The sequence below is a fragment of the Gopherus evgoodei genome, chromosome 2, assembly GCF_007399415.2.
Source record: "Gopherus evgoodei ecotype Sinaloan lineage chromosome 2, rGopEvg1_v1.p, whole genome shotgun sequence".
Taxonomy (NCBI): domain Eukaryota; kingdom Metazoa; phylum Chordata; order Testudines; family Testudinidae; genus Gopherus; species Gopherus evgoodei.
In genome coordinates, this window is record NC_044323.1 from 79567926 (window position 1) to 79583145 (window position 15220).

Genomic DNA, 15220 nt, shown 5'->3' on the forward strand with positions numbered 1-15220 from the left:
AAATGAAATGAAATAATGGTAAGTAGAATTTAAAATAGAGTGTATGTAAGACAGTTCTCCTGGTCTTACCCGAGGGAAAGCAGCAGTTCAAGTCAACCCATATAATACTAAGTAATACCTCATTTTCAGTTTTAATTTACGCAAAATGTCAGTATGTAATGAGATGACTTATTTAAAATAAAGAATCCTATTTAAAACTACCACTTAGCTTGTGGCAAATATGTCATACCTAACAGATCTGAAATAATGCTATACTGTATCATTTTGGGGATAAAACATTTATTTAATGTTGTAACGAAACAAATCTCAGTTGTTTAGTCAAAATATTTAGAAACGCATAATGTATTTTTAGGCTTGAGTAACACTTACTTAAGAAAACTGAAACATGGTGTTAAGATATACTGGTGAGTCTAGACTCTTATTTTGCTACCAACTATTTCAAAAATACAAGAACGCTGTTTTTTGTTTTGTAAGTGCCAAAATCCCCTGGTGTGTAATGGTCATGCCTTTCCAAATATCATTAAATGGAAGTAGGCAGAAAAGTATAATAGAGCACAGCATGTGTCCAAACGGTAACAAAGAGAGCACCTTTCCTGGACTGTCTGCATCGTAAGAATGTGGGATTAAACAATATCATGCTTCAGGCCAGAAACATTCTGCAGGTTACGGCGGACATAGAAGTTATTAAATAAAACCTTTACACTTTTCTTGCACATAAAAAGAGGTTCAAAACTGAAATGTGATGCTCAAAACCGAAGTTATGTTTTTCCCTCAACTAAGTGCGTGTGTTCTCTTTCCAAGGCACTTTCATAAGTGCTACTGAAATCTGGTTCCCAGTTCCACTGAAGTCTATTATGAAAAAGAATTTTAAACTCTATCATAACTTTATGCTGGATTAAACACAGATATGATCACATTAAAAAATGCAAGTGACTACCAATTGACAATAATCACTGATTTTGTAAAACAGAGCATTTTACTACATTAAACAACCAAGACAAACAAAGAAAAGGGAAACCAGTCACATACAAAAGCACCCGATCATCTGACTTTACCACACTAGCAAGACATGTAACAAAGTGTCACTACAGGAAGATCACCTATCAACTTCAACTCCTATTTTCATCGCCAAAATGCCTTCTATGGTAATGTGCCTTTATTAGGCCTACCTCTGCTTTCATTTAGCAATATAAACGTCTAGTGTTAAATCAGATTTAAAAATCAAAAAAGCATTCTTTGAAAAACAAAACATTAGAAAGCAAAAAAAACAAAACCCACAATCACAAGTTATTCTGTTTTCTTGCCTTCTGAAGCAAAGTATGTCTAAATGTTACATGTCTTGGTCATTTAACCCTATCTAAAATGAAATGCAAGAAGCTAATGAAATGTAAGATTCACTTTTTTGGCTGTTTCCTCCTCAAAAAGCAACAACTCTTTCTGCTGTCAAAGTTAAGAAAAAAATGAATAATGGCAAATTTGTTTTTCTTTAAAAACCAACCTCTGTAAAACTAATTTTTAAAACATGTAACCACTTCATCTCATATACCTGATGAATTTGGAATTAGGTTTTTGAAGGAAAACAATTCTCTATTCATTGAAGTAACTAGCAAACTTCTAAAGAGCATTTCCAGCAGTTTTGAAAGTTACAAATGAGTTCAGACTATATATTACTTCATGGATCAGATCTCCGTGAAATAGTGCAGAGCCAAGTGCAAAGCTTTTCGATTGCTTTTTTATTATTTTTCTTCTTGACTAAGATGGAAAGTAAGATTGCATCCTTGCAAATAAATGCTTTTCAGGGTAACTCCAAAACAAAGAGCTTTTTAGGAAAAGAAAAATAAGGTTTATCAAGAACTGTTAGACCTCAGAGTGCACTAACTAGGAATTTTAACATACTGAATTTTCAATATCTTCCACAAGGGCTTATTTTTTAGTTTAACTTTGTCAAGGATGATAGTGTGTTAGATTCACTGTAATACTGCATACAACTCATTCTGTTGTGAGATTAAATTTAAAGAATTATATTCCACAATGTTCTTTAAACATCTAGGTGAAAGGAACCCATTTTTTCTAAAAGAATCTATAACATTATACATAGTAGCAGCACTATGGTTACACATTTAATTCAGAGACCTTGAATATTGGTACTTCAATTATGACGTATTTTGCTGTAATCTGGAAGAATGCATTATGGTAAGAATGCTAATGGCTTTCCACCTGCTATAAAATACCATTGTAGCTGCCATAACTGCACTATACTTAGGAAATATTTCTTTAATATTGGATTTAAGACTCTAGAGCCCTTTAAAGTGTTGTGCATGAAGCTCTGTGAACATAAAAAATGTTTTTAAAAACAAGTTTACATGAACCACTTATTGGCAAAGCTAGTGAATTCGAAGGAATTATTGGCTTCAGTTTTATAATGGCATTAGTTGGATGAGAGTCAAATGCTGCAAAAATAGCCAAGGACAACTACCACTGTCATTTTTCATCACTTTCAATTCATATAAACTATCAAATACTCAAAATGTTTGAAATTACCTTTTGTGCCTCTTTGAACTTTGGCAATGTAGGAACAACCTCTGAGAAGGACTGAGGATCTAAAACCTATGAGTTTTCTTAAGTTATAAAGAAGAGCGAAAAATACTGTGTAGAAAAGAAGTCATAATAAAGAACAAAGGGGATGGAGAATATATACAGAGTGCATGTGGAAGGTGAGAGCTGAGCATGAGAGAACAGACGTCCATCCCAGTCACAGGAATAATAGTAAACTACACAGTTCACAGTCAACGTTGGTTCCCCAAAAAGCAGAGTAGACTCAGCAACCCCATTCATTATGTACTGAGAAGGAAAGTATGCCATTCCATCCCCTTACACCAGGGACGGGCAAACGTTTTGGCCCAAGGGCCACACTGGGGTTGCAAAACTGTATGAAGGGACAGGTAGGGAAGGCTGTACCTCCCCAAACAGCCCTCTCCCACTTCCTGCCCCTGGACTGCCCCCGTCAGAACCTCCAATCCATCCAACTCCCCCTGCTCCTTGTCCTCTAACCACCCCTAACTGTACACCAGGACCCCACGTCTATCCAACCCCTCTTGTCCCCCGTCACAACCCCTATCCACACCCCCACCCCCAACAACTCCTATCCAGACCCCCCAGGACCCCATGCCTATCCAACCCCCCTTGTTCCCTGTCCCCTAACCCCTATCCTCACCTCCACCCCCTGGACAGGCCCCTCATCACCCCACGCCTATCCAACTCCCGTTCCCTGTTCCCGACCCCTATCCACACCCCCGCCCCCTGGACAGGCCCCCTGGGACCCACACCTATCCAACCCCCCGTTCCTTGTTCCCTGTCCCGATCTCCCCTGCAGAACCTCTACCCCATACAACCTCCCCCTGCTCCCTGACTGCCCCCCGGTATCCCTTGACCCTTATCCAACCCACCCAGCCCTGGCCCCCTTACCATGCCACTCAGAGCAGCATGTCTTGCAGCCGCATCGCCAGGCCAAAGCTAGAGACACTGCTACTTTGCTCAGCAGGAGCTCACAGCCCCCAGCCCAGAGCACTGCCCAGGTCGTGGCATGTCTGCGGGGGGAGGGGCCAGGGGCTAGCCTTCCTGGCTGGGAGCTCAAGGGCTGGGCAGGATGGTCACATGGGCTGGATGTGGCCCATGGACTGTAGTTTGCCCACCTCTGCATTACACAGATACTTGTGTTCTTGAAAAATCTGTCATATCAGTGAACCGAAGCAGTGACACCCTATGACCTACATGCTGAAAGAGTAGTATTTTCTGTAGAAGTGTATAGCAGCATTTTGTGGGAGACAGAGAACGAGAAAGCGAGTTTAAATCAATAGGTCTTCCACAGTCAGGAGAGAATCACTGCTGTTCCAAACCCTTCGCTGCAGACATATTTTTAATGACAACTACATAAAGTAGAACTTTCTGTATTCCCAGGCAGCATTTCCAATCACAACCCATGGACTATCTCAGGCTGAAAGCATGGGCCAGGAAGCATTACAACTCATTAGTAACCAGCATCTCCAAACCTCTTTCAATGTTCACAGCGATCGATGATCAGTATTATCATTATTTGTATTACTGTAGTGTCTAGGAGCCCAAGACCGCATTATGCTAGGTGCTGTACAAACACAGAGCAAAAAGGGTTTACACTGAGTATAAGACAAGAGATAACTGAGTGAGATTCTGTGGCCTGTGTTGTGCAGGAGGTCAGACTAGATGATCATAATGGTCCCTTCTGATCTTAAAGTCTATGAGTCTATAACAGATGGATACAGCTCAATGAGGAAGTACAAATAAACAATAAGAAAATATTGGTCAACATGACAGACAGTGGCCTCTGCTCACAAACAGGTGGTGTTGTATTGTTAAGGCTAATCCACACAAAATTGGAAGTGGGCCTAGCCATTTCACAGTTATAAATCCCAAAGAACCATGTTTGATGTAATTGGGTTCTGACAGACGTCTGACCTACTTAAGCAAACTAAAGTTTTCTATTAGTTAAAGCTACCTACTACTATATAGCTCAATGCATTCTGTCTAAATAGCTAGTGGCAGCCCTAAACACTGTGGGCATTTTTCAAGGAATCTCCTTGCCTCCAACAGCTCAAAGGTTTCTGGGATATTTTTATACCATCGCTCACTGAGCATTGCACTTATGAATGGCTGTTCAGGCAGCTGCACCCATTAAAAAGCTTAGAATGAAACAAAAAGATGGGAACATAAGTGTTTTGGAAGCAACGTTGGATAAAACTGAATGGAAGCAAGTAAAGAGCGCAAAGGGGAAACTGAATGTATTCAAAGATAATTTAATGTTTGCCAAGGGGTCATGAGGCAATCTAATGCTAAACATAGAATTACAGAAAAGAGGCCAACGTACATTAGCAAAACACACACAAAAAAGCAGAGGTAGAAAGAGGTACATGAAGAGATTTATAACACACCAGATACAGAGGAGCAGTGGAAAGATTACAGACTCACACTGAGAGCAAAACATGATAAGAAACCCTAAGGTTAATGATGACAGTTAAGAATTTGAGAGTAATTTCTATATTAAGAGCTGCATAGATAGATTATATGGAACAGACTGCCAAAAGCAGCATTAGGAATAACTAATTTAGATATCTAGTTTTAAAAATTATCTAGCAAATAACTGAAGGGAAAAGATATTCTAGATTACAACTCATAACTCAAAAGATGGGGTGGATCAGCCACACACAGACTGAAAGAGGCCAGGAAACCAGTTCTATATTTAGTTTCCAAATAATTCTAAATAGCCTCTAGCAAGATATATTGGTAAATTATACATGATCTTTAACTCGCTCACACCTCCACAAGGAAACTTTTCCTATATCTTGATTTTTCAAAAAATACTGCTGATATCTATTTCATAAAACACATTACCGTATATACTCGTTCATAAGCCAATTTTTTTTAGTGAAATAAGAAAGCACCAGAGACGGGAGTCGGCTTATAAATGGGTATAGAGAGGGAGAGGTGGGGCACAGCCCCTCCCCCAAACAGAGGGAGCAAGGAGAGGCAGCACATCCAGTAATAGCAGAAGGGAAGAGGCGAGGCCAGCGTCTCTCTGCTTCTGGCCACGCTGCTCTCCCCTCAGCCTCCAAAGCAGCTGCAGCCGGGGCTGGCAGGCTGCAGCCATGCCGCTCAGCCCCACCCCCCAGAGCATGATGTGGCTGTGCTACCCGGCCCAGCCCGCTGGAACATGCTGCGGCTGCACCATCCGGCCTGGCCCACCAGAGCAAGCTGCGGCCACGCTGCCCAGCCTGCCAGAGCAGCTCCAGCCAGGTCAGAGATATCCTTCCCTGGCCCTCCCCAGATAAGAAAGGATGGGCTGGGGAGAGTGTGGGGGTCCCAGGCTAGGGGTGGTGTCATGTGGGGTGGGGTCAGGGGTTACTCCCCTGACTCCCAGCTTCTCCCTCGCAAAAAGTTTCCCCATCAGTTGCTGTCCCAGCCCGTCAGGGTAAGCAGCTGGCATGCCGGGACACTTTGTTTACCTCCATGCCTGCGGACACTTAAGGTAAACAAACCATCTTGGACCACCAGTGGCTTATCCTGATGGCCCAGGAGCTGACCCCTGAATTATAGGGTTGGCTTATAAACGGGCTATATTTTTACTTATGAATGGGGGAGGGGTGGAGGGAGAGGGGTCGGCTTATAAACGAACCGGCTTATGATCGAGTATATATGGTAATTATTAGATAGCACCTTTGTTGTACCTGGAAATGTACAAACATAGTTCTTGCCCCAGGAACCTTCCCTTCTAGACATTTAGGATGGCCCTTTAGCTTCTGAGAAATTATTTTTAATTTATAAAAAAAAAAAAAAAAGCAAAGCACTCAGGGGCTTTTTTTGAAGTGTTCTAAAATCAATCATCGCCTATGTTCAATTAATGTACTAATGATAGTTTGTTTCCAAAGCAAAGCACTGCATTTTGTTAATAGGACTAGTCTTCCAAGACAGATAGAAAGTTGATTTTAATATGCTGCCACGTCCCACAACATAACAGAAGCAAGGATTTACTTTCCTATTTCTACCCAAAAAATTGATTCTGATTGATCCCTCACCTACTGTGGTCTGAAAGACTTGACATTCTAAGAGATTTTTCTTCATATATTGTCTAAGGTATTGAACTTTTCTTAAAAAAACATATACAAGACCTTCGTTTCCAAAGCTGGTATCTACCCCCACATATACACGGTCCATCCCAGAACATTACACTTTTCTGGGTTTTTTTCCCTAACAAGGAAAAATAAAAAAAGACGTGTTTACACAGGGAAACTGACTGGCATAGCTATAATGGAATAAGATATTCTGGTATAGCTACGCAAGAATAATTCCCCATGCGGGCATTATTCCCAAATGAAGTTACTTATTTCAGAGTAGAATAACTCTGCACAGGGAGTTATTCTAATATAGCTACAGCTTATTCCACTACAGCTATTCCAGTCCATTTCCCTGTGTAGGCGCCCCATAATGCTTTGTATTTCAAAGCACTGAACAAAATATTAGCCAATTAAATCTCTCAACACTCTTATGGAAGCAGTTAGGGATTTCCAGTTCACAAAAGGGGAAACAGGAGTAGAGACAGGGCCTGCTTGGTAGTACATCATGACACAAATGCACTTTATTGAAATAAGGAGATTTGGGATTCCAATTGTCTAGACCAATGGATATTATGCAGGTCTCAGAAAGGATAAAACTGATTTTTGGTGGCAGGATGCATCCTCTACCATTTGAGCCATAAACTAGTATTCACAGTGGCGTGAGAAGAAACCATTCCTCCCACCCTACAAGGGAAGGTATAGCGATGCTTGTTAGAAGAGAAGAAAGGCTGGGGACGTGGGAAAAAAAATGGTAACAAACCACATACTGTAGGTATCTGGCAGCCCTGTTGCTCCCACACACCGCATGTCTATTCAAAATGCTGCTGCCGGGGTCATTTCCTGACCTGCCATTCTGACCACATTAACTCTCTCTCTTTGCATCCCTCCACTGGCTCTCCCTCCTTCACCAAATCAATCACAAGTTCTTTGTCTTTGCATTAGAGGCCCCTGACTCTTTATCCCCGTCCTCTGTATCAGATATATTAAGTTACTGAACACTATCTTCACTCTGCTAGTGATGGCAGCCTTGATTGCCTGCTTATGGGCTTCTTTCTCCAGTACCTCTGAATTTTCTCTCATCTGTTTCACATGCATAGGAAAAGCTCCCCATCAATTACAGTAAATCTCCACGTTATCCTCTACAAAAACCTACCTCTCTGCCCTGATGCTACAAATTATTCAGGTCTGACATTGGCTAGGAATGTGCCTAAACATCCTTCTAGCCCATCAGTCAGTGTGTCTGTTTCATCCAATTGTTATATCCCATCGGTCACGTCAATTGTGAGCACTCTCAGGCAGAAACTATTGTCTTTGTTACATATCAGTATAGTGCCTACCACAACAGGCTCCCATTCTATAATTGAGATTCCTAGGAAATAAATGTAGTACAAATAAAATATCTTCCTAAATAGCACTCCACCTGCCCCTCATATAATATGGTAATATCAGAGCACCTGTGCTGAATGGTATGCTTTGGCACACACTCTAGCAGCATGGCGATATGGAAGAAAAATGCTAAATCAACAAAAATAAGCATTAAAATAGTCATTTGTTCCAACTGAAATAGCCCTCCTTCATGTTTAGGTATGACGAAACGACATCTACATTTATTTAATAAAAACACTTAATAAAATTTATTTAAGAATGGTGAAATCAGTAAAAAACAATTCTGATTAACAATGCAATTCACCTGCTCATTTCAGTAACTAGAAAATGGCCATTATAATCCCATTTTTCACCACTTTTTTTACTTCATCAACTCCTTGAAGTTTCTCACGAATGCTTCGCTGCCAAAAAGAAGTTATTTAATACTGGAGTTTGGGGGGGGGTTTTAAATACAGAGAAGCCTGGCAAGAAGTTTGTGAGAAACTTGGGGGGGGGGGGGGTGGGGAGGGGGAAATCTAACAGATTGTAATTATTTGAAACAAAAAATAGGTGAAGTAAAGAACACTAAATTTAGCTTAGTTTGTTTTTTTCTGTACAAGGTTCCTTTTAATATTTTTTGGAAATCCTGGATTTGGGACTCTTAGGTTCTACAGAACAATTCATGCCAAATTTTACTAACCTACAATTGCTATGGAGGAGAATATTAAGAACGTCTGCAACTGAACCAGGACACAAGATATGGTGCCATCTCATAGGGCGTGTCTACACTATCTGACAGATTGGTGGGCAGAGATCAATCCAGCGGTCCCCCATCGACTCCAGTACTCCACCAGAATCACAAGCGGAGTCGACGGGAGAGCGTCAGCTGTTAACTTACCACAGTGAAGACAGTGTGGTAAATAGATCTAAGTACGTTGACTTCAGCTACACTATTCACATAGCTGAAGCTGCGTATCTTAGATCAACCCCACACGATAGTGTAGACAAGCCTATATAAAAGATTTACATTGGTACACCTCTACCCCAATATAACGTGACCTGATATCACACAAATTCGGATATAATATGGTAAAGCAATGCTCCAGGAAGGCAAGGCGTTCGATATAACGCGGTTTCACCGAGAATAATTTCCTACCTAAAGTGTGTTTCCCATTCATAAACTTTCATTCACATCTTTTTCCTTATCAAATTACTCCTCAGAAGACAACAGCAGCCTTTAGTCATATAACAACATCCTCTGGCCTCACTTTATACTGCTGTTGACCGTAAGAATTAGAAATTCTACAAAGGCATGTGACAAGCGTTGTGAAACACTGCAAACAATTTAAATCCAGCCTAACTCATACCCACAATTATCTCTGATGCAAACTCGAGACAGAAGCTTACACTGGAATGCCAACCATCTTTAATAGTAACAGAGCGACACACACATTACACTGTACCATATTAACGAATGCATCCCCCCACACAACCCCAGATTATTCTACAATTTGTGTGTTTTTTTCAATCTACCTTTGCCAAAAATTAATATTAGGACAAAAGAGAAAAGAAAAATAAATGAAAAAGATCTGAAAGGTAAATATAATATATTAAAAAAAAGTTAGGAACCTACGTTTTGGCAGTGACATCCACAAACTGCCCTGGACGGAAGTGAGCTGCATACAGAGGTGTACCTTAAAAGGGAGGGAAAATATACCATTCAATTAAGTGCTGAAATGTGAACCATTATCCTGTTAGCATCCACAGTTGTTAAAAAATAATTTTAAAAAGGAAATTTTTATTTAAAACCTGATTCTTTAAAAAAATTGATTTTTTTTAAATGTATGTATAATTACTTCTTTATTTTCATCCCATTTTATAGTCTTAAATTGCTAAATTGGTTGTTTTGTACTTGTTTCTTCAGTCTCCCAATTATTAATACAATTTCAGATTTTACTGAGAGATTTTTACAACTAAAAAGTTTCACACTTAAGATGCTCATCTATGCTGAAAAAGGCAAATCAAGGGTCCTTAACATCTCTATTGAGAGAATAAAATAAGCTCAAACACAAAATGGACATGCAAATACCCTGTGCTAGGTTTATAGCAGTTACATTTTCAGATCCCTTTTGAGCCTGATTTTTTGCTCTTATTTTTGAAAATTTTAGGCTGTATGTATACAAAAAAGTTCTAAATAACTCTCTTACTGTATTATACAACTAAATAATTTTCAGTGTTAACAATGAAGCAATTTATTTTGATGTGACAAAGATTATATGACATTAAGAAAAAAGTTTAACAAAAGTATAATTTTAGCCCCCTTGTTCTGCAGACACTGCATGTGCTTAAAATCAAATTCATGAGTAGTCCTATTAAAGCAAATGGGACTATTCATGCAAGTAAAATTACTTATCTGCTTAACTGCTTGCAGCATCAGAGCATTCAATATTTTGTTTTTTGCTCATAGCAGTCCTGTAAAATTCAAAAACATACCCTAATAGTGGCATTTTTAAAAAAAAACTTTGATAATTTAGTTCTTTATAAATTTTAATCTAAATTTGCAATACCAAATTCTCAGATTAGTTTTACAAATCCTCAACTTGACGTAAATCAATTTAAAAACAAAAATCACGTAATTTAAATCATTCCACTCTATCAATGTCAGATCTGTCAGTTAATGCAGATAGTGATGATGTGAACCTCTACTAAATCACTAAGCAGAAAAATATGGACATTTAGTATAAATAAATAATGAAGTGTGTATAAGTGTACTAGTCCCAAGAAAAAGAGACAGACAGCCCACAGTAAACAATTGAGATAAGAGAGGAAAGATGGAGGTTGATGCAGTAACATTTGTAGTACATATTTAGAACTTTAAATGCTCCCAATTTTTAGCCTTTGCTTCAATTATCAGACCACAATTTCTCGTTATGCCATACTGGATACTACTACTGAGTAGCCGCAATAAAGTCTAAGATGTGTTTGTAGACTCTCTCAATTGACTACCAAAGAAGTTATAATATTTTAAATAGACCATTAGGACCCTGTTTTAATAAAACTAATGATTAAGAAATTAATAAAATGCTTGAAGCAAAATTATATTGGCAAAAGCATGTAATATAAACAACCCAAATTCACATACTAATATATCCTGAAAAATTTATAAAACAATTTTTATGAAGGTTAAACGTCCAAATCTTCTGGTTAAAAGACAAAATTCTCAATGGAAACCAATGCTCCATTTTGCTGAATACTTTCTGCCTCAGATAGTCTGAAACAATGGCATTTCAAGAGGCACCTAATTCGTCTCAACAGGGAAGCACAGAGAAGACTGAAACCTCTTAAACAGTAACTTTTCCAGCCTCTTGCAAAACATCATTTATGGTGTCCTTATAAAAGTGCCAAAGTCCTTTTGGGAAATGTAGTCACATTCATTTCTAACATCCATTTGCATTTTAGTCAGTTTGCATTAAACAACTTTTCCAAGGGATGGAACTGATTTGCTACAAAAAGAAGAAAAGGCAAAAGACGACAATTTCTTTCTCCACACACAGAAAACAAAGGCCATTTTCTATTTTCCTCTTCAAAAATTTGATTTGGCCCCAGTGATACAGGGGAAAAAATATTTTTTTAAATTCACTTTCATACCTAAAAATCAATCCCATCTTAATGTAAGCTGACCAGATAGCAAGTGTGAAAAATCGGGACGGGGTGTAATCGGAGCATATATAAGAAAAAGCCCCAAATATTGGGACTGTCCCTATAAAATCGGGACATCTGGTCACCTACCTTAATGTCTTGTTTATTAAGTCTAAACCAAGAGTAAGTCATACATGTAATGTATCCCAGCTCAAAAAGATTACCTGGCTTAATTATAGCATTATCTGACACCTTAAATATTGTAGTTTTCTGCTTTGGTGGTACTCCTGCTTCCCTGAAAACTTCCAATGCTGACTCTGGTTTCTGAAAGAAACCCATAAAAACAAGTGAAATTAAGTTGTAAATTCAGTGAATCTCAGAAAAATGTTTACAACTGTTAACACTACTTAAAAAACAAATGCCACATTGAATTTTTACTTTAAAGAAAGACTCAACTTTATAATAAACTACTGTAGCGTAATTTCTTCATGAACTTCCTATTTTCCATTGTTGGCTCCCATTTGACCTATCAATCTCATCGTATGATCACTGCACATTTAGACTGTGTCACTAACACCAAGGGATCTGTAAAAACTTCCAGAGCTAGGAGGGAGAAGCCAGTCATCACTTTTTTCATGTACACAAATATTTATTACTGCTTTTTAAATTTGTATTTATAATACATTTTCACTAACCATAATTTAAAGTGTAATCTTTATTTCAGATGTCATTATAAATGCACATTTGTACTAATGATACCTTTTTACAGTGCTACAAGGTGTATGTAGTTTTATAGACTGTAAACCCTTCAGGGCAGTGACATAGTCTAAAGCCCTGATCTTGCAGAGACTTCTTGAAGTACTTAATTTTATAAAAGCCTATAGCTCCACTGAAGCAAATGGGGCTTCACATAGCACAACAGCAGAAGACCCAAAGAACAAAGTTTTTCTGTATTTATTTTTATTCTAAATATAAATAATTCATTTCAATGACAAATAATCTTTGGTTACAAATGAGACCTTTTTATTTTATCAGACATATCAGCAGCTGCCTTTTAGAAACATTACAGCACTGAAAGAGTACCAACCAAATGGAAACCAAGTGTATGAAAACTGAAATTGTATACAGTGGCTCAGCTGATATTTTTCTTCAAGTGAAACCTTCTAGAAAGCAATTTAAACAACTGACAGCAGTGTCACACTTGGATAATCGCATCTGTGAGGGGGTCACTTTTTAAAAGTTCTCTGAAATTATCCTTTTCCCAATAAAAACACTTCTCTGAACTTTCAGACAAATTGATCTGGACACCTCTGAAAGCTATTTAGCATCATTTGAAAAATCTGCATATTGCCCATGATTTTATTAATAACTATATGTAAATACATTTTATAAGAACAGCAAAGAGCTTGGTTAGAAACCAAATTTATAAAATTCCTTTGATTTCTAATTCATTAGAGACCACCAAAACAAAACATCTTTATGAAAATGTTCCTCCTCCACTCAAGTAGGAATGCTGATATAGAGTTCCGCAGTTCACTATTTTTTAAAAATGATTTGCTCTCTTGCATTCATATAGTAAAACATTTTAAACAAAATATTTTTAAAAATCATGATTAATCTATGTATATATTTTCCAAAGTTGATTGTATTATTGGTCTGATGAGTGATTACATGTAGACTGTACTACAGTCTTTGCAGAATTGAAAAATAAAATAGGTATCTCCTTTATCAGATATTTTTAAGCAAGTCTTGATTTAGATTGGAAAGTAAAATTACATTAATTTAGTTTACCAAAAACTGAATGCTTAACAGTATGTATTCAAAATGGGCTTGTGAGGAGGATTAGAATGACTGGAAAAAACAAAACAAAAAAAAAAATAACTACATACTGAAGTCATCAAGGGATAAGAAAGCTTTTTTCCATTTTTTCACCAAAACATCTGACTATAGATAGCTTTCTATTGCCAGACTTCAGCAAATGAAACAAAATTTCATCAAGTGCTCTAATGGATGAAGACAAAGATAGGTATTTTTATGTACACAAAACATCACTTAGCCTCCTTGCAAAAAGGGGAAAAAAAAGATTTTTAAATGGAAACATTGATATTGAATATGTTCTCAAGCGAATACCATTTTAAAAGGTCTATTGAAAGCATACTGAGTAATATAGTACGGACCGTTCAAATCAGACTACATCTTCAAAATGATTAATAGACCTCAAAACCAGAGTGAGTTTGTTTTTTTAAAAGTTATTGATAAAACAGTCACAGTATCATGCATTTTGGAAAGGAGACCAACTAACTGTTCATTAAAAAAATAATTTAGAAAATTTATCCACTTGGAACACAATGGCATTTGTCAAGCTAAAAAACCCCATATTCCTAAAAATGTATTTATTTATTTTTTAAAATAATTTGACATTTAAAAGAAATACATTAAACTTTCATTGTTAGTGAAATTACTAAGGGATTCATCTGACAATTCACTAAAGTGAGTCACAATCAAAATCTGGAGAGGACAGATGTTTCTCTGGGCAACTAATGAAACAAGTTAATTATGCTGACACAACACAGGACTAGTTTTCCAGTTTAGCTTTTCGAACTCACATTTGGAAGAAAACAATGAAGCGATAAATATAAAAAGAGGATGGAGCTTCAAGTTTCAATGTAAACCAAGAAAAGGTATTATTATATTTGCAGAGTCCAGAACAAGTGTAAACTGTACAGAAATAAAATAACCTGTGTCAAATTCTTTTAAGCTATGTAATTTTATGGAACAAATGTACTCAAGATTCAGCCTCAGAAATTACCAGGCAAGGTCCAGATCTACATAAACTTATTCAACCATATCCATTAAAAAAATAAAAATAAAATAACCTAATTAATAGAATTATCTAGAAAAAAGCAACAATTTCCTATGAAGGAACATAGATAATTTAATAAACAATAGTCAGCAATCTGATATTTTAGATCGGGGTTCTCAAACTGGGGGTCGGAATCCCTCAGGAGGTCGCAAGTTTATTATTGGGAGGGGAGAGTCACGAGCTGTCAGCCTCCATCCCAAACCCTGCTTTGCCTCCAGCATTTATAATGGTGTTAAATACACCTCTACCTCGATATAATGCTGTCCTCAGGAGCCAAAAAATCTTACCGCATTATAGGTGAAACCGCGTTATATCGAACTTGCTTTGATCCATCGGAGTGCACAGCCCCGCTCCCCCGGCGCACTGCTTTACCATGTTATATCCAAATTCGTGTTATATCGGGTCACGTTATATCGAGGTAGACGTGTATATTAAAAAGTGTTTTTAATTTATAACAGGGGTCGTACTCTGAGGCTTGCTGTGTGAAAGGGGTCACAAGTACAAAAGTTTGAAAACCACTTTTTAGATCATTGTGCATCAAAGAAAGCTATACAGATAACAATAAGAGCAGTTTAAATTGGACATGTGATTGCATGAATCCTATATTTTCCATGCATTTTGTTACTCAGCCAAGCAAGAAGACACTCTTGAGCAGTCAGGACTATCACACATGCATTCCTCCTTAGTTGTGTTTCCCTGGTGCACCACC

General features: G+C 37.7%; 1 protein-coding gene across 1 annotated transcript in view; it reads right to left on the reverse strand.

Moving 5' to 3' along the window:
- Positions 1–15220, reverse strand: part of MRPL3 (mitochondrial ribosomal protein L3) — a 66540-nt gene that overhangs the window by 37732 nt on the left and 13588 nt on the right. Inside the window, 2 exon segments of the mRNA XM_030551099.1 lie at positions 9643–9703; positions 11873–11972. Coding sequence (XP_030406959.1) covers positions 9643–9703; positions 11873–11972 — 161 coding nt within the window.